This window comes from Callorhinchus milii, unplaced genomic scaffold, assembly GCF_018977255.1.
Source record: "Callorhinchus milii isolate IMCB2004 unplaced genomic scaffold, IMCB_Cmil_1.0 Scaffold1, whole genome shotgun sequence".
Classification (NCBI taxonomy): domain Eukaryota; kingdom Metazoa; phylum Chordata; class Chondrichthyes; order Chimaeriformes; family Callorhinchidae; genus Callorhinchus; species Callorhinchus milii.
Window position 1 is genome coordinate 14267457 of NW_024704742.1, and position 24699 is coordinate 14292155.

At 39.6% G+C, this 24699-nt stretch overlaps 1 protein-coding gene across 1 annotated transcript in view; it reads left to right on the forward strand.

The window, feature by feature from the left end:
• Nucleotides 1-24699, forward strand: part of ndst3 (N-deacetylase/N-sulfotransferase (heparan glucosaminyl) 3) — a 79532-nt gene that overhangs the window by 44834 nt on the left and 9999 nt on the right. Inside the window, exons 6-7 of the mRNA XM_007891506.2 lie at nt 20307-20489; nt 22588-22684. Of these exons, the coding sequence (XP_007889697.1) occupies nt 20307-20489; nt 22588-22684 (280 nt within the window). The remainder of the gene's footprint in view (nt 1-20306; nt 20490-22587; nt 22685-24699) is intronic.

Below are 24699 nucleotides of genomic sequence, written 5' to 3' on the forward strand. Positions count from 1 at the left end.
AAACTGTTAGCACTAAAAAGTGACAAATTCCCTGATCCGGATGGCTTGCATCCCAGGGTTTTAAAAGAGGTAGTTTATGAGATAGTGGAGGCCTTGTGTCTGATCTTCCAAAATTCCTTGGATTCTGGAACAGTCCCCATGAATTGGAAGATCGCAAATGTCACACCACTATTTAAAAAGGTGGAAAGGAAAAGATGGGGAACTATAGGCCAGTTAGTCTAACATCAGTGATTGGAAAAATTTTAGAATCATTGATTAAGGATGTGGTAGTGCGGTATTTAGGGGACACAATATAATTAGGCCAAGTCAACATGGCTTTACAAAAGGGAAGTCATGTTTGACAAATCTCATAGAATTTTTTGAGGATATTTCCAGTAAACTAGATAACGGTGAATCAGTGGATGTGGGCTATTTGGACTTCCAGAAGGCATTCGATAAAGTGCCGCATAAAAGGTTAGTCCAAAAGATAGGGGCCCACGGAATTGGGGGGAACATATTAACGTGGATTGGTGAATGGTTAACGGGTAGGAAACAAAGAGTAGGGATAAACGGGTCCTTTTCAGTGGAGTGCCACAAGGATCAGTCCTTGGGCCTCAGCTATTTACCATCTACATTAATGATCTAGATGAGGACATTGAAGTTAATATATCTAAATTCGCGGATGACACAAAACTAAGGAAGAATTGTCAACACAGAGGATGACATTAAAAAAATGCAGCGCGACATAGATAGGTCAGGTGATTGGGCAGGTAGGTGGCAGATGAAGTATAATGTAGGGAAGTGCGAAGTCATCCACCTAGATAGCAAAAACATTAGAGCAGGTTATTTTTTAGAAGGGGAGAGATTGGAATGTGTTAGCGTCCAGAGGGACTTGGGTGTCCTTGTACACCAATCACAGAAAGTTAGTCTGCAGGTGCAGCAGCAATTAGGAAGGCGAATGGTATGTTAGCATTCATACCATTCATACCATGGTATGTTAGCATTCATACTCTTATACGGAAGAGTACGGAAGAGTACGGGAAGTCTTGCCTCAACTGTATAGGGCCCTGGTGAGAACACACCTGGAACACTGTGTGCAGTTTTGTCTCCTTATTTAAGGAAGGATGTACTTGCCTTGGAAGGGGTGCAGTGTAGATTTACTAGGTTTGTACCATGGATGAAGGGGATGAGTTATGAGGATAGGCTGACCAATTTGGGCCTATATTCTCTAGAATATAGAAGAATTAGAGGGGATTTTATAGAAACCTATAAGATCATCAAAGGACATGATAGAGTAGATAGTGGGAGATTGTTTCCCCTGGTTGGAGAAACTAAAACCAGGGGTCACAACCTTAAAATCAGAGGCAGCCCTTTCGCACTGAGTTGAGGAAGAACTTCTTCACTCAAAGAGTGGTGAATGTTTGGAACTCGCTACCCCAAAGGGCTGTTGACGCTCAGTCCTTAAAATTATTCAAGACTGAGATAGATATATTTCTTATTGCAAAAGGGATTAAGGGATATGGGGATAAGGCAGGGTTATGGTATCAGCTGGAGTTAGATTAGAAGATCAGCCATGATTGAATGGCGGGGCAGGCTCGAAGGGCTGAATGGCCTACTCCTGCTCCTACATGTTATGTTATGTTAAATACATGAAATACACCAAAATGTAATCAAATCAACCTTGCACCAAATTTCAAGTCATTCCAATCATTCAAGCAGTGTCGAGTGAATAGGAACGTGTCCATAAACATTCACACAGTGAGACTTAAATAGTCAGTGGAATCAAATCAATCCTCTTTGGCAGTCTCAATAATCTGGTTCCTAAGCCAGGCATGTTCCTATGTCTACAATATTCCAGGCCATTGCTGATGACAGCCCAGCTAGCCTGGCTCATTGGTATGACTTGGATGGGCAGACCAGTCACTGGGAACACGGATCCTTTCCAGTTCTATTCTGTTAACCCTGCAACCCAAAGCCGTACCGGGTTTGGATAGTCCTAGCTGGACAAGCAGTGGGAAGCTGCTAGTCCAGCTAGGACTATCCATAGCTATTAGGTATGGAGACGGACCTTTCTATGGCAAGCTGTACAATTTTAGCTGGTTAACCTCCAGCAGTACTCCAACACAAACTTTGGATCCCCAAGCCTTTGTTCTTGCCATTCTCTGAGTAATACTCTCTGAAATTACATAAGCAGGATGTGTACCTCCATGAGAGAATACACACTGCATTACAGACAGGGAGTTTCCATGAGGCATATTATACATGGAACTCTCAGTCTGGTTTGGATATTCTTAAGCATGGTGATGAGTTTCCGAGTGTGTCAGACACCCGCCTGACCAAAAAACAAAAATATTAAATAATGGGTTTACTAAAAATATATTTGTCCACTGGCATTGTCTTGTCATGTACAGTAGTGAAAATGAAACAGTTGTTTTTTCATTTCCTCACGGCTTAAGTATTTTTTCTCCAGTGTGTGCCTTCCTCGTGCAAGATAATGTGATTTCCAAGAAACATTTTTTATAGTCATCTTGTGATCCACTTGCCACATTCCTTTTACCTCTGTAAAAACTAGGTCTTCAACAAGCAACGCACAGATTGGGAAAAAAAACATATCTTTGTTAACGTTTTCTCTTTTATTTTTTATATTTCATCTAATTCTTTCTGAGATTCATATTTAACATGTGATGTACTGAAAATACATTAGAAAGACTCATAAGATGATTAATATCCCACTCAGGGCACTGACCACAGTTATCAAATCAGCCCACTCATGGGATATAAACCTCATGGGTCTTCATAACATATGCTCCAATTAAGCTTTCAAAGGTATGCTTTGTGAATTAATTATACTCTTGTGATGACAGAGAATTACTTTAATGTGTTTAAATTGATAATTATTTGAAGTATGCTGTGCTTAAAAAAAGGATGTGTCTGGCATATTGTTATCAGTACGCTGATGGTGAGGATATTTTAATTGGTTGGATACTGTTGCTGAGCATGGATTATTAGATTTTTAGAGAGATCTATTTCTGTTGAAACTATTAGGTATAATGTAATGCCCTATTTATTTCAGAGGTTATGACTATAGAATATCCCTTGTAGCTCAATAAATTGGATTTGGGACCACGCTGCTGGCTTCTCTCAGTCCTTCACCCTTTCAAGGTAAATAAACTAAATGCTGTGGAGAGAAGTAAGTTGAAGCTCTGGGAGATAACAAACTCTGCTGGGGACACATTTGGCAATAATAATAATAATCCTTACATTTGGTATAATGCCTTTCACGTCAGGAGGACAGCCCAAAGTGTTTCACTGGATATACTGTGTGTGACTGTGTGTTTTGTTGGCAAATGCAGCAGACAGTTTGTGCCCAGCAATGCCAAGCAGGTCTGCAGTAATCTATGGCTCATTCCTCTACCATTAGAGATCTTCCTCATTGCTCTCATCTACATTGCCCCTCAGCCACAGCCCTTATGTGGTGGTGACCAGAATTGTATGCAGTACTCCAGGTGCAAGAGGTTGTATAGCTTGAATAGGACTTCTGTGGAAGTGATCTCAACTGGATTATTAATGTAACCTAGCATCATGTTTAGCCTTGTGTTAAATTAAGCTTCAAATGTCCACTTTTAAATTTGAGATAAGGTGGCATTCCATGAACTGACACTAACATAAACACCAGCACAGACAGACTGGTTGAGCTGAATGGCCTGGTTCTGTGCTGTAACAATCAATGTAAATCAAATAAAAGTAAAATGATGCAATCCGCAGATGACTTATTCAGAGCTGTTGAAGGCCTGTCCAATGGCTGCTGCAAGCTACCTTGGGCCCAGCCTTGTGCCCAGAGGTCAGGGTGTTCACCTGCAGCTAGCTATCCAGTGGGACCTTGCCAGGAGTAAACTATCTGACAATTGGATAGTTATTACACTGAGTGTCACATTTTACACCCAATGTATTTCCTAATATGCTTAGAAAGCTGATGATATGCCTGAGATAGCATTTTATTGTGTGTGTAAGCACAGAGAGAGAAAGATAAAAAGCTTAGACTAAATGAGTGGTGTAATCATAATGAAATCAGGCATTGATCACTCCTAGGATGACTGGTTCCAGGCTGGACAAGTGGGACAGCTTATCCATATGGAAACAGGCAATCATTCTGTTCAAACACTGGTTTTATTTCACAATCTGAAAACTTGTGGATTGGAGATTTGCTCTACAAGTGTCATTGCAAACCTTGAGAAAAGGTTGGGCCATTATTAGAAATCATTGCTTGGCACCACCCACCTTGACTAAATTACACCATTGATTAACTCATAGCTATTACAGTACTGAACTCATTCCCACCTATTGCAGCATTTGCAGCATTTAACCAAGTTGTGACACCCTCTGAATGTGAACAGTGCTATATATAAATGTAAATTGTAAAATGTAAATTTTATTGAACTCTTTCTCCAATATCAAATGCAAGGATTATTATTATTACTATTATTCCAGCACTGAACGCACACCTGGATATTTCAACATTAAACTCACGCTCAGCTATGTTTGTATCCCATAGCAGTTTACTACTTTATACACTATTTAGTATATATCACAACAAAAGCCTTTATAACATATGAGAGATCAAACAATTGCATTAAACCAATGTGAAACCACACTGCAATATAACGTGCACTCCCACTCAAAATATTGGAGCAATTCATTCTATTTCATTGACTGGATTCATGGCTGGATGTAGTTGAGATCACACACCGCCCCCCCACCACTACCCATCCAGAATTGATTAATTCTGACTTTGATCCAGCAGTGCACATGCTAAATAGTTCTAAATATAACTGAATGGAGAGGGTAAAGTCATGCAGCTTTCATAACCTCAGTGGAAAAAAGCTGGCAGCATAGTGGAACTAGAGGCTGCATAATTGGCTAATAAATGAAATGGCGCCTCATTTACATGGTGGTAAGAGCAAGCTCCCTCAAGGTAGAAGAGGAGGCTGCCGAGTCACACAGTTGAAATCACATCTTAGGAGCACGAAGCAGAGAAAATCATATCCTAGACACGGAGTCATCATTAGTCAGTGGACTGCATGTTGAATTGCTTTCCGTGTGCTTGTTAGGTGCTGCCAATGTACTCTAAAGGCAACTATTGCGATTGTTTCTTTAATTAGACAGGCGTGTTTAGATTTTTTTAATGTAATGGCTTGAAGTTACCCTTGTGTGTGCTCAAGGGCAAGGAGTTATAGAGCCAAGTGCATACAACATAAAATTTTCTAAACGTTTCAACTTGTATCATTTTGCGATCTAATTGTGTAGGTAAGCTGAATGATTGAATCAGAATTGGCACACATAAGACCCCAGATTGCCAGACGCAGGGATAGTGCCAAGGCTTAGCACCAGTCAGCTTCTCATTGCCCGTCACTGGAGAGTTAAATCACTGATACATTCCTCAACTATTGATCCAATGAATTGAGCCACATCCCATCAGTGGCAGAGCAGAGCAAGCAATTAGTCAACATTGACTGCAGAGTACAAGAGCAGCACCATCAACAAGTATTGTCAGTCCCCAGAGACCAGTGTAGGAAATGCATACATGCACTTGTACCCAAGCAACAGAGTTACCTGCTCTCCCAATGGACCTTATAAAAGAAAGAAGAGATCTTGGAAGGAGACTGATAAATTGTTAACAGCTAACCCTTTACCTTTGGATCTACAAAGTGTTTTTAAAAAAAACAGGCAAGTTCCTGGAAATTAAAAGGATTCTGAGTTTACAGTATGTCCCATAAGACATGTTGAGATGTCCTTCCAACAAGAAACATTTTATTTCATTTAACTGCACCTAAAGATGGAACGGGGTCAATGGAGGGTGATTCTCCAACCAGTGAAGATTCAAAGCGGGGTAGGTGGGACCAAGGGAGGTTTGTAGTATGTATGCAGAATTTCGCAATAAAACCTACAGTCAATTCCCTTTACAATATATTGTGTTAAGCACTCTGAGATACAACCCTGCGTGGAAGGCACTATATAAGTGCAAGTTGTTGTTGTCGATTTGAGACGTCTGGAAGGCATGATAAGGCACTCTTATCAAATGCAAGGATTATTATTACTATATTATGTGGACCAATGAATGGTTTGGGGTTGAAAGGGTTAAAAGAAACAAATTGTCTTCCATCCCTTATTTCCTTTACGTAATGTAAGAACATAGGAAATTGATGATAATTATCATTGGTGATAATTATCTCACAACATATTTGTTTCATCCCATTGCTCCAGATGCATCAGAATTGACCTGAAGATCAGTGCATCCAGATCATGAGTATAACTGGGAGTGGGATATTGGAATGCTCTATTTGGATCCACCATGTGCTCACTCAGGTCCCACAGCACTGTAATACATTCCACATTGAAATAAATCACTGAGGTAACCCATTTTGTAATACATGGATATGACATATGGTGTAGATGGTAAAGAAAGCCATTTGTTCCTGCCAGCTCCGGAAACTAATTAAACCAAAACAGATGTTGTAAGTTCTCTGAGCAATCGCAATTACAGGAAATTTAAAAGTAGTCGAGAATGGAATAGCTTCCATTGTGCAAAAGATTAAAAATGAATCGAGAATGGAGTTGGCCACATGAGACGGATGTATTCTCCAGTGAAATAATAATGCTTTCTTCAAAAGCAATGCAGGAGGATTATTTGTCTTGTGTGTTTTGCTGCACCTTGTAGAACACAGTAATATATTAATTATTCATCAATCATGGTCTTCATTAAACAAGAGTCGATACAATGTGAGAACACTTCGAGCACAGTGAGAATCTCTCCAGCATAGATAATAGATTGTAGCACTGTTTCCAATTAAAGCCAAGGCTGGAAGGAGGTGTCGGGTGTAACACCAACAGCGCTGCAATAAATTGTTGTTCAGCACTTCCTGGTGCTCGAGTGTTGTGTTTATTTCAAGAGATACATGATTTCATTTCTTCTTTCTTGCAGTTCACAGATAACACAAAGCTGAAACGGATAACTGAACAAATGGTGCATTACATCTGTTCTTTCAAAATGTTAATGACCTGTACCTAATGAATGCTGCAGGTGTGAGCAAATTTCAAAGGTCTGCCTTGTATGTCTAAGACATACTAAATTGCACCACCAGCTCTAACAACTTTTAAAAACAGAAACAGCTAATATTTGTGCTTTGAGCATCTGCCAAGCAATGATTGAGCAGAACGCCAAAATTGGCACTTTTTGTGACTGATTGAATGTGCTGTAGAGTGGGAAGTATAAATCTGGCTCCCTGCTTCATATCACTATACTTCCAGGAGTGAAGCAGCTTAACATATTATCAAACAGTCAAAATCCTGTTTAGTCTATGAGCAATATCGGCTTAAGTAATGGTTGGGGAAGAAATTGTCTCCAGGCCCTACATGTGGTAGTTAAGGTTAGACGATGGTTTCTCACTGTGTGTCATATTTTTGCTGGTTGAAATACTCTGCCAAGGGCAGAGAAAGTATCAATAATTGCTGTGGAATGTGCATTCAAACATGGCTGCTGAAAACTCAGAGCAGTGTTTTACTGCTGAGTGCAATGTAACAGCAGAGTGCCAGTGCTGTGTGGAACACGCAAACTACAGCAGAGAGCTGTTAGAGTATAAAGTGCATAGGTGTCTCCAAGTAAGGTAAATATTCACTAATTACTGGTGGACTGCTCAAAAATGAAAGCTCAATTCCATCATTTTCCCCCAAAATTCAAGTCTTCGATGGAGTTTGACTTTAATCAATAATTGTCAAGAAAAAGTAAAACAAAAATTATGTTTTGATTTTCTCTTTAAGCACGCGAGACCAAGGTCAGTAAATCTGCCAGCAAGTGGAGAATCACTACTAGAATCTGTGACCCTTCATTCTAATCTTCATATTAATAATAATCCTCGCATTTGATATAGCATAAAACCACATTGAAACATCTCACGGGATTTACTGTAAAGTGAAGTATAGTAACCCATAAAGTAGGCAAACGCAGCAGTCGATTTGCAAAAAGCAATGTCTCAAAAACAGCCAAGGAGTGAATGACCAATTTCATTTGGGGAATTATTGGCCAGGACATCACTTATCGTTTCAAGTAGTGCCATGGGATCTTTAACATCCACTTGAACAGGCAGATGTTCTGGGACCTCAGTTTAACACTTCACCTGAAGGACAATTGGGACAATCTTTTCAGATTCTAAAAATTAATGCAACTAAAACTTTTTCTGTAATGCTTGACTTACTAACAATATTATGTTCTGTGTGCACTCTTTTGACATATTAATTAAAAAATTTAGATCATCCTTCAGTAGAGCTAGCCATTCTTCCATTTAGTGAAGCAACCATTACTGCACTTCATTTAATTACCTCAATGTTGTGATTCATACGTGCACAAGAGATGGCATGAACTTCCATTGACACTGAAGTGCACAAATAAATCAGATTATTCAACCAAAATTAAACTATAGGTTAATATTGCCCAAGGGCATTCTGTTCAAGATTTAATATGGGTTGGCACCTGTGACAGTTTAACACTATGTTGACCTTGCTATTATAATAAATACAATTTTCATTTAGAAATGAATTGGGAGGACTTTGGGAGGACGTCTCAAAGTGATTAACAATCCTGGCTTGGCACCCAAGCTGGGGGTGGTAGCTAAGGAGTGTAGTGAGAGAAAAATTGACAAAGTGCAGTCACAAAGGACTTTGGGATAGAGTTTCAGAGAGTGGGGGAAGAATGTTTGAAAGCTCATATATCATAGGCTCATATTGTGGTTTATAGGTGAGGACAAAAAGAGTCTTGGCTGTAATGCACACACACCCACAGAGTGAATAGCCAGTGAAAACTTATTGTCTAAGCTCATCCTTGAAGAACAGTCACTTGGGTGAGAATAGCAGGTGGTTATTTGTAGCTGTGAAACCATATTACGAGCACCAGTTACCACCTTCAGCGGTAGAGAAGGATAAATTTGAACAAAAAAAGTTTTCCTTTCTTGTGAGGAACTCAAGCTGGTTTCACAACTGTTGACTGATACAGTACACTACAATTTACATTTATATAGCATCTTTCATGTTGGGAAAGTGTTACAAGGGGGTTCACACCACGAATGGGGCCTTGGTTTAACGTCTAATCTGAAGGATGGCAGCTCCAACAATACAACACATCCCCAGCACTGCATTGGAGTGTTAACTTAGAATGTGTGATTTCAAACCCCGAAGTGTAATGCTACTAACTGAGCCAGGCTGACACCCAAAACACCATGCTTCACCATCCTGGGACTAATATTGCACCAGAATAATACATTGTTTGAGCTAGTTGATCTCCAGTTGAGGTAAATGCTTGTTTAAATAGTTATTTTACTGGTAAAAAGCTGAATGTAATAAATCAACTGAACAATGAAGAAGCTCATACTATTGTCAGCAGCTTGGGGACTTTCCTAATTAAGCTTTAGCCCTGGAAGATAAAGGTACTATTGGTGTGTGTGGTAACTAAATGTTGTGCATCCTTATAACTTGATATAAGGATCCACAAATACATTCCACAAATCCAGTCACTGCACTGGAAGCATCTTCAGACATGATAAGGTCATATATCAAATATACAGTCAATTCACTTTACAGTCTATTCTGTAAAGCACTTTGAGATGTCGAGAAGATGTGAAAAGTGCTGTATCAAATGCAAGGATTATTATTATTATATCAAATGCAAAGCTAATTGTAAGACCCATATAGCTGATAGAAGAAATTTTATGGAACTCTATAAATTAAGGGGATTATTCCAGTTCTAAAATGCAACTGGTAGTGTACCATAGCCACTCTACAGTGGTTCAGTCAGTACCAGAGGCAAATTGAAAATGCTTGTAAAATCAGTGTGTTCTCTTTCAAGCATTTCTAATCACAATCCAGGGTTATGTGAAGGGATCGTGTTTCTTCAAATTCCACATGTTAGCATCAATTTGACATCTTGTTGTCTAAGATGGGGCGGAAGTAAACAGAAAGTCATTAAACCTATGATGGATAACTTGTCATCATTAACAAGAGATTCTTATGGTAGAAAAAAATCTCTTTCCGCATTCTGTTCATGTCATCTATTATGTCAAACTCTTGAAGGCTATTCAGAGTTAAGCCTTATGTGCTGTGGTACAAAATAATAGCAAATGTGCCAAGTGTCATGTTGCCTTGTAGCATGGTGGTATATAGTGAAAGATTGTCAAATGCCTAAAAGCAGTAATTGCCTAGCTCCATGATACAGACAGCAGACTAAATACATGGAAGCAAACATGCTTTTGTCATTAATAGTTAAAAAAAATTCATAGAAAATGGCTTGACAAGTTGACAGATTGACAGATACAACTGCTCTAATGTGATGTAAGAAATTATGGTAGATTCTCTAGTTCTTTCAAATCCCATCTTTTAATTTAATTTACGACCAATTTTAGTTTTGTTGTACTCCATCCTCATCGAGAAAGACAGTTATGTTGTGACCCACAGGACCAGGTATTGAGTTCACAAGATTATAAGGAAGGTTTGGATGAAGAAGGCCCTTTGGCCTATTTGATCTCATCCTTCCTGAATATTCACCCTACTGTCCTTTCATTGCAGCATCAAGCTGTTTTTTAATTAGTTCAGAGGCCTGCCATCAACGATTCATCTTGGTAATCTGTTCTAACTTTTAATTACCCTCTCTATGTAAAGAAATACTTCTTAATATCTGTCTATAATTTCCTTTTCAAAACCTGAACCTGAAGCTTTTGCCTATGTTGGATTCAGTTTAGAATTCTGTGCTAATACAACTCAAAGTCTAGGCAGGTGTAAGCTGTGGATTGGCAATTTACAATTATGTTACACTTTTCACTGTTGGCTGGGCACCCAAGGGGAGGCAGAGCCAAAGAAGGTGGGGAGGGAATAGACAACCTAAAGTGCAATTAAGTAGGTCTTGAAGCAGGCTAAGAACCTGTGGAGGGAGAGAGAGACTCCGAGTTGGATTGCCAAAGCGTCAAGCCAGAATGGTGAAAGCCTACTCACCAATGGTGGGGAAGACAGGGCGGAGGACATGAAGCAGGCCAGTGTCCACTGAACAAATGCAGCAGTCGGGTCAGTAGAGTTGCAGAGGCAGCGTGGGGTGAGGTTGTGGAGAAGTTTAAACGTGGGAACAAGAAACTTGAACTTGCCTGCTGAGGGAACGGGAGCTAGTGGAGCCAGACAAGGATAATAATGATAACAGTGCTTCACAAGGTATATTGTAAAGTGGAGTAACTTTGTGTTTTGTGGATGAATGCGGCAGCTAATTTGCACTAGCAATGTGCTGTAGACATGAAGTGAATGACAAACTTTACTTGGGTTGGCTAGGGCACCAGGAAAAACTCCCTTCTCTTTTTGAATAGTCCCATGGGATCTTTAACTTCCAACTGAATAGGCAGATGGGGCCACAGTTTAATGACTCATTTGAAGGACGGCACCTCCAACAATAGAGATGCACCTTCAGCACACCCCCAGTACTGCACTGGATGGAGGTGATAGGCTCGTGGAGCCTGTTGTGGGAGAGGACACAGGCTGCAGATTCCAATATAGTCCGCAGCTTGTGTAGGAAAGAACTGGGGAGTCTGGTGAGCAGGAAATTGCTACAGTCAAGCTTGAACATTATGAAATCATAATTGAAGATCTCGGCAGTTGGGGAGAGGTAATGGTAGAGGTGGGCAATGTTAAGGAGGTTAAGGATAGCTTTATTGTGTTTCAAAGAGAGATAGGAGTCAAACAAGACACCGTAGTTCCACGCCAGTTCCGCGAGGTGAAGCGCAGATATGCAGGTTGGTGGTGTCATCACTTGAGGCGGAAGGGGATGATGGGAGCCAAGCAGGAGAGCCTTAGGTTTTTGTATGAATGAAATTGGAGCTCATCTAAGGTGTGATGAGGTGGTGCTAAGACTGCCCAGAATTATTTCACTTAGAATCCTTAGTGATCAGAGTGACTGACCTTTGCTGCATCAGTCTGGACTACAATTAAATCTTAGGCCCTGAAGGTGAAAACTTATGAAGCTACCCATAGAACTATTGAAATGTACAGCACAGAAAAAGCCACTTGGACCACTGGACCTGTAGTGCTTCTGTTAATGAGCTGTCTATTCAATCCTATTCCCACACCTCTTTATGTTTCTCTGTTTGGGATATTTATCTCACAGTCACTCTTCATTCATACAGTTGTATTATGAGGGTGCACAATATATTATAAATCATTGTTCCAATCATACAAAAATAGCAGTATACAATCAAATGAAAATAATGTGTATGGTGACATGATGCACATGACCTGATATAACAATCTTTGTGTATGTGATAAAGATGGTCACATAATTCTAAATAGGATGAAGAAGAGTTTGAAGACCTAGTCTTTACAGTGTAGTAAATGTTAGAAATAACAAACTTTTACCACCAAATGATGGTGCAATATCAATGTACTTTTAAAAGAAGTATGCAAAATAATCATTTTGTTAAAAGACTGGGGGAATTTTTCTATCAAGCTTGCTGACAATGCAGAGATACCCATTAAATTAGGACATTGCTGTATGGTATCAGTTTGCATATCAATACAGTGCATTGAGATCATACAATGTGCTTAAGGGTACTTAATAGTGGCAGAAAGGAGCATTGTCACCAGAATGACACTGCACAAGATGAATTATGTGAGGCTTGTGAACGTAACATTGTAGAGTGCCTTGGGAAGGAGCTGAAGTATACTGGAGCTGCAGATAACAGAATACCACAGTCACAGATCTGTAGGTGGAATTAGGAATTTGCCTTAGATGAAAAGTAGCTTTTAGAAGAAATAGATTTTACAGGAAAACATTAAATGACCGAAATGTCATATTAACCACTGTCATACGTAAGTTGTGGATAGGAATCTTTTATTGACTGCTTAATTCCATTTGGGTGGGTGGGAGGGGTATACAAATACAGTAATATGAGAAAAAGACCCACACAAACAATGACATATAATCTCTTTTTGCAAAAATGGCGCAATAGCTTCAGAAATTATTTCAGCTACTCAATAGTATAATCTGAAATATCCTGAAGAATATTTCTTGATTAGCATAAATTTTACATGAAACACTTTATTATATCTTTCGCCTGCAGAAGTACCGTTGCAGGCAATACAAAGATATAAAACTAAAAAAAACTTGAAAGATAGAAATAATTAAGGAATGTGTTTTGAGGGGACCCAGAAGAAGTTTTTAAATAGATCTCGACATGGCCTTTTACTGAAATTTATATTAATTCCTAAAGTGGGGATTTTGCCAATTGTAGCATTTTTTAATTGAAATTTGCAACAGAGCTAAACTGTTGTTATTTCACTGTAATGCAAATGATTCTGGCACTGGTACAATTTTAGAGTAATGTCTTGCAATATTGAACAGGGTTTCTGCATATGTATGGGTAAGAATAGTGGCATGTTATGGAAGAATTCAATGATTTCATCTGATGGTGTTTTTCAGACCATGATAAATTAAGTAATATAATAATCTTTACATTTCACATTAGGAGGACGTCTCAAAGTTCTTCACAGGATATATTGAAAAGTGTAATGACTGTATTTTGTTAGGCAAACACAGCAGCCGATTTCATCACAGGAATAATAGTAATAATTCTTGCATTTGATAGTGTTGTATCACATTGCCTCCTCAAAGTACTTAACAAAATTACTGTGAATTGTGCAGTGGCTGCATATTTGTAGATGAACATGGCAGCCAATTTACGCACAGCAGCAGTGTCTCACAAACAACCATTGTGAGTGAATAATTTTATCTGAGGGATTGTTGGCCAGGTCACCAGTAGAAAGTCCCTTCTCTTTTTAAGCAGTATCATGAGATCTTTAACATCCATTTGAAGAGGCAGACAGGACCTTAATTTAACATCTGAAGTGTGGCACCTCTGACAATGCAATGTTCCTCTCACATTGAATTGGAATGTCAACTTAGACTATGAGCTCGAACATGGGGTTTCAACCCACAACCTCTGGCTCAACAACAAAAACAATAATAACAACAAATAACAGTGGTCAGTAAAAAATATATCCTTAGCTTCAAGACAGCGTTTACGTTGCTGCCACTGACCCTGATAATTTAGGAGGCAACAAATCTCCCTCATACATATACGTAGACTTTTAGATGGAGCCTCTGGAGTCATTTAGCTAGCAGGTCAGGTTTGCAAGTGTCTAATGTCCAATTTTGTTTTATCTTAAATGTTGTCCTCTTGTTATAAAAAGACCACATTCAAGAAAATGCCCACTTTTACGAAAATGCACGAGCAAGATACTACTCGCATGAAGAGCACTATATAAATGCAACTTGGTGTTACATAACCATACAATGTTCAAAGGTGTATGGCTGTTAGAAAACACAAATAAAATACAATAATTGGCCCACCTCCCGCTCCCCACAGTCACAGTAGCCTGCCAGCACTTGCTGTCCAGGTTTACGGATGAAAATTAGCTCCTGGGTGAGGCAATGGGGGGGGTCACATCTGAGACATTATCTCAACAAGAGGCAGCATGTTCAGAGATGGAAGGACTAAATTTGGAAAGGGGACAGTAATTCTTCCATCTAATATAGCACCTTTCACTTCAGGAGAACCTCTCAAAGCACTTCACAGGATATACAATAAAGCGTAAAGACAAACAAAGGATGGTGTTTACTTTTGAAATCGTGGCAATCTCTTTTTGTAATGCTTTACTTAATGTGGGTATTAAATCTTCCTGAGCTTTGATGATTGTATCACAATTATATGTGTTTTTTTTTGCCCAAGACATAATCAAGCAAAGCCAATTTTTTGGGTGGATAAGTCTCCACGGTGAGGAGATAAACAGCAGTCTTCCTGCCTAGCAGCTGCTGTGACAAATTATTATTGAAGCGGAATGTAGCTGAGGATATTTGAAGGAAACAGTGGTCCAGTCTGTGTCACACACACCTCACTGACCCTCCAACCTTGTCACATTGGACATTATAGTTAAATGGTCTTGTTGTTATGTGCCCTGTCTACTATCCCCAGGGTTCTACCATCAGCTCTTTTCAAGCAGGCTGAACAGTGCTTTTTGTATTGCAGGTGATGGTAGAATTGAAGTTCCTGTCTCTAATGACTCGGCAGCTGCAGGCAACTAACCATGAACTGGATGGAGCACGCAGGGGCTATGCTTTCCTTTCATAAATGCCACTTTGTCATTGTTGCTCAGTGTTGGTATTTCCCTCATCAAGCTCTGTATTTATTTCCTCTTCGGTGAAGTGTATTCACTGTACACGGCTACTGTGATCTGAGTCTCTCTCACCCCTACACACTGCCTTTTGCTCTGTCCTTTAACATTCACACACACTGTCTATTTTCTCTGTTTTTTTCTCTCCTTCTGTCTATCCCTTTTGCCTTGCTACATGTTCTCTTTTTCTCTCTGCCGCCCTGTCACTGTGCCATTCCCTTTGTCTTCTCAAAATGCACACCCATTTGATGTTATAATCTGAAACCTTGTTCTGTTGCTTTTAGTTGTCTGGATCAGATGGGAGACAAATGTAAATACTGTAGCACCATTAAGCAGTGAATGACTAAATAATGATGAGCTGCTTAACAGGCAACATTTATGTTATTCACCCCTGTATGATTATAGGGCTTATAAAATATACAGTCACTAAACCTGAAATCCTGTGAAGAACTTTGTACATCTTCCTGATATGAAATGCCAGAATTTTTATTTTAACATTAATGTCCAGGTTATCTACACAGATACTAAACTAAGGCAAGGTATCAGTATAAATAAGTGGTACCCTGTGAGTTGAGAAGTATATTTGTGTGCATGCCTTTATTAACAGCAATGAAATTGTGCTTTTTTTTAGCATGGTTCAGTCATCGCTAATAAATGTCTAATCATGTGGTCTTCATCCATGCAGCACAACTGGCTCAGTGCGAGTGTGCTGCTTATCTGAAATAGAGATATTCTCCTCGGGCATCGTCCAAACATTCATAAGGCTGCAAAATTATGCTGCAGAATTTAATGCAATGCAGGAGATCGCTTTAAAACAGACACTGATATGAGATTGTTTCCTTCTGTAATAATTATTTAACTCTTTTACTCCCTCTGCACCATAAGCCTTTCCTGAGAACAACTTCAGCACAGGAGATGGTGGGAGAATGGGGAAGTGGGAGAGCATCCTGAGTTCATCTGTCAATTAGATTTCTCTCTTTCATGGAAAAGATTGCACTCCACTGCAATTGGGATTATTATGCATGGGTAATCCAGCTCGATCCCTATGTCCTGTTCTGTGACAGAGTTATGACAAGTCAATAATTAGGTGCCAGCCTGGCTCAATTGGCAGCACTCTCACCTCTTGAGTCACACGTTTGTGGATTCTATACTCCACTTCAGGACTCTGAACTCACAATCTAGGCTGACACTTCATTGTAGTACTGGGGTTGTGTTGTGCCTCCCAATGTGTGTGTGTGTATATATATATATATATATGAAATGTGTTGTTTTGTGGAGGCATCATCCTTTGGATGAAACACTAACATTGAGATACTGACTTCCTGTTCAGGTGGATGTGTGTGTAAAAAAACAAATACAACAAAAAAAGACATGGCACTATTGTGAAATATTGCTGTGTGCAAAATTGGCTGCCATGTTTGTCTACAAAATATGCAGTCACTGCACCAAGCAGTAAATTTGCTATTTTCAATTGAATGCTGCCAATAATGTGTTATAATCCCCTGGGAAGAAATTTCTCCAGTTCTAGATTTACTTTACTAATGTAACGTTTCAGAGCGGCAGGAGGTGACAAATTGTCAAATTCAGGTTTAAATTGAATAAATTTAGACCCAGGTGGGGTTTCCACCCAAAATTGTTAAATGTCTGACAGACATTCTGTCAGCACAGCAGTGGTCCTGGAGTCAACGGTGGAGGCAGAGAGGTACAGTTGAGAGTCATCCGCGTACATGTGTAAGTTGACCCCATGTCTGCGGATGGTGTCACCAAGAGGGAGACGTTGAAGAGGAGGGGACCAAGGACAGAGCCCTGAGGAATGCTGCACAAGACGGTGCTGGAGCTCGAGGAAAAAACTTTGTGGAGATAAAGTGGAGGTGGTTTGAGAGGTATGATCTGAACCAATCAAGGACAGAACCGTAAAGGTTGAGTTGAGAGGAGAGGTGGTCGATGAGGATAGAGTGATCAATGGTGTCGAAGGCAGCAGCGAGGTTGAGGAGGCAGAGGGACCCCTGGTCGCAAGTGGACAGAATGTCATTTGTCACTTTGACCAGGGCTGTTTCCGTGCTGTGGGCGGGACAGAAACCCGATTAGAGGTGTTCATGAAGGAAGTGGCGGGAGAGGAAGGAATGAAGCTGGGAAGCAATGACTCATTCCAGAACCTTGGAGAGGAAAGGAAGGTTGGAGATGGGGCAGTAGTTTGAGAGCAGGAATAGGTCCAGGGAGGGTTTCTTGAAGGATAGGAGTGATGATGGCCATTTTGAAAGGGGTGGGAACAGTACCAGTGGACAGGGAGAGGTTTACGAAGACCATGAGTAGAGAGGCAAGGAGGTGGAACTGGGAGGTAAGGAGAGGGATGGGGTTGAGGGAGAAATTCGTCAGTTTCATGTGGGTTATAGTGGTGATTAGATAGGAGGGGGAGACAGGTTGGAAGGTGTGGAGGGAGGAATGGATAGGGGCTGGGGTGGGAGGTGGAGATGGCGAGGAGGTAGTAGACGGAAGGGCAGAGGCAGCTGAGCAGATCTCCTTGACTTTGGATTCGAGGAAGTCCAGAATCTCCTCACAGTTCACATTGGAGGTGAGGATGGGCGAGGCATGAGAGGATGGCGGAGGAGCTGGTAGGTGATGGAGAAGAGGAGCCTGGGGTTGTCCTTGGCCTCCAAGATTGTCGTTGAGTAGAACGATGATTTAGCGGAGGCGTGGGCAGAGCGATAAGATTTGATAAGGTCCAGCCAAATCTGCTGATGGATCGTTAAGTTCGATTTAAGCCATATGTGTTCAATGGCACGCACCTGTACTTCAAGGAAGCGGAGGTGGCTGGTACCATGGTGACTTCCGTAAGTAGGAGACATTTCGGGAAGTGAGGGGAGCAAGGGAATCGAGAGTGGAGGAGAGTGAGCTGTAGAGAAGATTCACCGAGGAGGATAGGTCATTGCGGTAGGAAGCCCAGAGGGGAAGGAATTCAGATGACTCCAAGGTAGCCGGGAGGGGGGGGAGATTTTTTTCTAGGGGCGGTATGAGATGGAGGTGGATTGGGTGATAGTGGGGAGATTGATTGAGGAGTTAAGGGAGATGAAGTACTGGTCCGAGATTACTTTTATCGATGATGGTGAGGTCCAAGATGGTGAGGCCCCGAGTGATCACCATGTTGAGGTATACTGTAAAGTGGATTGACTGTATTAATGTGATCACATAGAATTTGTTATGAAATGACCCACACTTAGTCCGTATAAATAAAAATCATGTTCCAGTCAAAAACATTGATTGATGGTCAATATTTTCTTACATGTGGGCCATTTGCTTACAAAAATATAGTCACTACACTTTGCAGTAAATCCTGTGAAGTGCTTTGAGATTTATTATCTCAAATACAAGGATTATGTACTTTACGGAGTCCTGTAGCTCAGTGGTTAGAGCACTCGCTTTGCAAGTGAGAGACCTGAGTTCAATTCCAGGCAGAGGGCGAAACCCTGGGCAAGTTTCCTTACTCCACACAGAGTCTAATAATAATCCCTCCAAAACAAAACAATAATAAATTGGTCATTTTCAATCTACGACTGTTTGTGGGACATTGCTGTGCGCAATTGGCTGCCGCGTTCGCCCACAAATATACAGTCAATTCTCTTTACAGTGTGTTCTGTGAAGCGCTTTGGGACGTCCTCCCGACGTGAAAAGCGCTATATCAAATGCAAGGATTATTATTATTATTTATTATTATTATTAGGACTTTCGTGAACTACACTTTCTTGTCTGGTATGGTATTATCTCAGATAGATAACATGCTGCCAAGACTCTGCAGCTTTTAGAGTTGAATGTATTATGCAAATCAGCAGAATCCCCGCAGAAAGTTTAAACAGAGTTGTTCAATCGTGATTGCAGAGAAAAACACTCTGCTTTCTCCAGCATGAGAAGGCAATCTTCACTTATACAATGAGAACTAAGAACACAGTTTGAACCCTGCATTCAGGCATTTTGTAAATCTTCGTGAGGTATGTATTTAAAATCTAACCATTAAGGGCTTTTCTATTCCATTAAAGATGTAAAATATTTGTTGAATATACACTTATTGCATAGCAGTGAGTTGCTTGTTACGCTGCACTATATTTATTTTCATGCAGTTTGGTAGGATTGGTATTTGAGTATAGATAGCATCATCCAGTGGTTCAGTGCAGCTGCACAGCTTTCCCTTCTTCTTATAGTTCTCTTCCCCAATGCTGGCAGAGGACCAAATCTAAACTATACATAGGGCAGCAAAAGGAGCCTGTTATCTAAAACAACCTTGTATGATAAAAGCAAGGCCAGATTATTTATGTCTGACATTTTATTGCGTTTTAATAGCACAAAGAGCTAAGTGAATAAACTAAGGCATTGGCAAGCTTCCAGTCACACATCTCTGCCTTCACATTATCCCTGAAGAATGTCTCATCTTGTGACTAACCTGCTGTTAACCACTTTATTAAATCAGCGTCTAACCAGTTACATTTTTGGGTTATGGTTAATACAAATAGTCGTATTCAATAATCTATTGCTATAATTGTGGCTTTAGTCAACACAGCAGTAAAGCGAGGTGATCATATTGTTTTTTTCTTCACTGAATTGAGTGAGTGTTGTTGTCTCATGAGTCATGGCAGATGAATTAATTGGACTTTGGTGGTGGATTGCTTGTCAGTAAATTTACTGACTTTAGCTGCTGTGCACTCGGAATGCTCCCATTATAAGTAAAGGGTACCAAAGGCCATTAAATTTACTAACAAGCGAAGAATAATAAATACTGCATGAATTGACCATGCAAGATCAGTAAATTTACTGAGAATGGGAGAATAATTCAATAACTCCCCTGGATGCTATTTGAGATTATATCATGATAAATATCCTGGTGATTTGTTTTCCACTGACGTTACTAAGTACTTGACAAACTGATCGATCCATGGAAATGAGCAAGACACGTGCAAGCTCTGCTTTTGTCAACCTTCCCACTTCTGGTTGATAAACTAACCACTTTTAATACTTTCATATGCAAAACCCCAAAGAGAGGCTGGTTGCATAATTAGTCTGTAACCTGTATATTTTGTTTCTTCTTATTCCAGATCAGTATCTTCATGACACATTTATCCAACTATGGAAATGATAGACTGGGGCTCTATACGTTTGTGAATTTGGCCAATTTTGTTCACTGCTGGACGAACCTGAAGCTTCAGACACTACCCCCTGTTCAGCTGGCTCAGAAGTACTTTGAGCTCTTTCCTGAACAAAAAGAGCCACTCTGGCAGGTACGACTGTAATATCTCTTTAGACTGGAAGAGCACTCATGCTTGAGAAGTATTGTGTTGGTGAGAGCAAATAAGGCTAGCACATCTCCGAAACAGAAAGTGTGTATGTGGGGGAGGGGGGCTGGGGGGAAGTTGTCAGTCTTTGTCCGGTAATTCTGACAAATATTTTGTTTTTTGCCTTTGAGGTCCTAAAACTACTGCATTTCAGTGGTGGAGAAGTGAGGCAGGAAAGTTGCATTTGCAGCTCTGAGTCTAGGAAATCCAGCCAAAATGGGAGGGATTGAAATTCCTCTTATGGCGATGTACAATTTAACGGGATTTTCATTCTTCAACCTTTGTTACCATTTCTCCAGTTTTCAAACATCACAAATTTAAGACATTACATCTCTTTTTGCAAATATTGTGGATTAGACCCTCATATCTTGCAGAACAATTACTTTAAGTTGTGCCAAAACAGCTATTGAAATAACTGCATTGTAAAAATCAATAATAATAATAATGCTTGTGTTTATGTCAGGAAATCTCTCAAAGCGCTTCTAGGATTTCAATGTAAAGTGTAGTGACTATGGATTTTGGCTTAGTTGTACTAAGACAACATTGTTAAAGCCACTACCTAGATGGCAAGATAAATGTCTCACCTTACATTTTGTCATGTCAGAAAGGCTGATTGTCCCCTCATCAGTAAATTTACTGACCGCCCTTGGTGCCTACCTTGAGCTTTTAATGGTATTTTCCATTATCAGCACAAGTCGCAAAGGTCGGTAAATTCATACTGTTACCAAATCATTCAAAATTTCTGTCAGATTAGCAAGAGGCTTGGAAAAATCAAAGATTATTTGATTTCTCTATGCATTGTAGATACGTTACAGTTTTGTTGGTTGAACATAATCCCAAAGAGGATTAGCAGAGATAAAGAGAAAACCAAGAATCCAGCCCGAGCACTTCAGGCCTAATGAATTGGCATCCCTGAAATGCTAACTTTTCATTTGTTTTCAGACTACTTTCTGTTTTTATTCCAAAGCAAGATACTCAAACCTTGAGTATTTAGTTATAAGATCCTCTTTCATGTGCAACCGTGAAAGGCGCTATACAAATATAATTTTGTTGTTGTTATTGTAAATCACTAAAGGTTGGAACATGAAACTCTAGCCGAGGCAAATTCATACAGGAATCCCAATTGAAACTATAGCCCAGCACTATCGCTAACCACAACGTCCCAGCCAGGGAATGGTGAACATTGTTTTGTGGAGGGGGAAGAAAACAGAATAAAAGAAATGTTTAACAATTATAATTTGTGGCAGGGAAACATGAAAAAGATGACATAAATAATGCAATCAATTCAAGAAGTTTGTTTTGGTAGTGTACCTCTTATGCTGGTGTGTTTTTTTCCTATCCTGTTTCAGCTCTCATTGCCTTGCTCGTTCCCCACACCTTTAAATATTTTTTTCTTGGTTATTTATCAAATTCCTTTTAAGTTATTTTAATGTTTGGATTAGGCTACGACAACTATTATCCCAAACATTCCACATTCCAGAAAAGCTCTGTAAAAGATGCAACTTCTGACCTTCAACTGCTGGTGACAATCTGAAATTGATGCCCTTTTCGTAACTGACTTGCTGATCACTGAAAATGCTCTCTTCTCTATTTATCCTGTCAAAATAATTCAATGTTTTGAAAACCTTTATTAGTTCTGTCTTTAAAGTTCCCAGCTCAGGCGAAAACAATCCTGATGCAATTCGCTCGATACATTACCACACATGCCACCGGTTCTGACCTGCATCTTGCTGATCAATAGTACAATATGTTGGTTCATTACACCGCCACTTGGTCACTCCATAAAAGCCATAACTGCCCATGGAATACTGACCTCCAAGAACATTTCCTATTTGGACTTCATATCTAATTGACTTTTTTGGTGTCAATTGGGTGTGACACATTGCAGAAACCAATCACCAATGCTTAAGAGTATACAAACCAAACTGAGGTCCATGCATCCCACGTGGAAATTCCCATTTACTGGATTGAAATATCAACTTGCTCCCTGGAGGAACTCATCCCGTTTACCTAATTCACATCCAATCCCTTTCTTCCCTGACAGAATCCATGTGATGACAAGCGACACAAGGACATCTGGTCTAAAGAAAAAACCTGTGATCGTTTGCCAAAATTTCTGGTCATTGGACCTCAAAAAACTGGTGAGATTATTTTGTGCTGGTGAATTAAGATTGTAGTCAAATTAATACACTAGGATTGTGATTGAGGTTTACAGAGAACCTGAAGAAGGTTGCACAAATGATTCCTGGTCCCTCTTGTTCTCAACCAATGCAGCACTGGACCTCAGTAGTCATGATTTAAGTAAATGAGATGTGGTTATATCTAAGACATAATGAGACATGTGGTCTAGATTTATTCTGTAGCATTCTAGAGTGTCCAGAATCTGGCAAATTGTTAAATCCAGTCTTAACTTTCAAATTGGTTTCATATAGTTCTTAAAAGAACTGAATATAAATTAACTTAAAAATCAAAGCTAATATTTAATAATTTAACAAATTATGGTCATTTTAAAATGCCAAAGAAATAAAGTAGAATTAATTCCTGATGGTTATTGGGACACAATGAGATATAGTTCTGAGATACGATGACATGTGTTCGTCTGGACAAGGTGAAGCATACCTGTCTGGGATGCCGTGACAAGTGTTCTGTCGACATGGTGACACATGTTCTGGGTGTCTATTAGATGTGCTTCTGTTTTGTTAGTGCAGTGCAGTGCTGGACACACTTTTTTGGTCCAAATACATTTTTGGTTGATCCAAATACATTTTTCTTCATTGAAATTTGCTTCATACATGGCCACGTCATGGGTATATCGCAACTCAGTATCTACTGGAAACAAGGTATTGATTTGGTGTGAACTTGCCTGGACTGGTGCAGATGTTTGTACTCCATGTACAAACTAGTTGTTTTTTTATAATGATATTTGGTTATTATTAAGATTCTGAGAGTAAGATTTAAAGTTCAGTTCTTGGGAGTTTCACATTAGATTCAAGCAGAGAAAGTGAAGAGAATATTGATGCAAAAACTATGATCTATTTTACTTGTCACATTTGTCTTTAGCATACTTTGTAAATATTGAACTGTGTCTAGCATTTATTAAAAGTGTCAGTGACAGAATATCAATACTGCAGTGACTTTATTACAATGATGGATCGCCATATTTGGACACCAACCAACAATGCTTTGAATGTCAAGTGCTAACAGAGCATTTGAACATATGATTGGATGAAAAGCACCATTGTGTCTTTTCTAAAACAGTAATCTGGCCAATGCACTCTACAGCCATTGTGGTGGATGAATTTAGCTAACTTAACATCAATGGATCTAAATTGTAAGATGAGTGAACAGAAAATCCCAGTTGTGTTTCAGGAAGATTCTTTGAAACTCTGCTCGGGGGCTAATCTCAGCATTGATTTCCACGAAGTGGAGTTCCAGAGAGTCGTCCCCAACACATCCAGGGTTTGATATTTACTATTTACTAAAACCATTTGCAAACAATAATATTTCTTTACTTTACAAAGGTGCATAGGAACTAGAATAGAACTGCTTTATTGCATAATATTCTGTGCTGTAACTCCTATGATTCTGTTTACATCTTTGTGGTAAAGTCTCTGGGATAGAAAAAGCATAGAGTAATTTCAGTCCCCAATTAGGATCTGCAGATTTAGGCCAAATGATGAATTATTGTTAAAATTGATGACTGGTCACAATAGTGTTCTATTCCCCACCACTGGCGTCTTTCACCATGATCAGCTGAACATGGGCCCAAATAATACAAAATAGTGTCATATCATAAGTTTAAATTCACAACTGTCTGCAAAATATACAGCCTAAAACGTGTTGAAATCTGATGTTGCTCACAGACTCACAAAAATTAAATTTCAGTGGGTACTGGGACTTAATTGAAGGCTAGTAGAAAACGTGTGGTTAATTTGTTATTGATTCTTGTAAACATTTAATCTAAGGTTTGCACTGTGCAGTTATCTCAGTTCTTCCCTGTTATCTGTTGAATAAATAGGAGCTTCATATAAATTGCCCAACTAATTCTGTTTCTATAGGATTAATGATTAATTCTGAATGGTAGGCACCAGATATATTGTTTTGCGATTCTAAACTTCAATTGTCGGGCAGTGTATCCCAGGTGCCTATTTCCAAT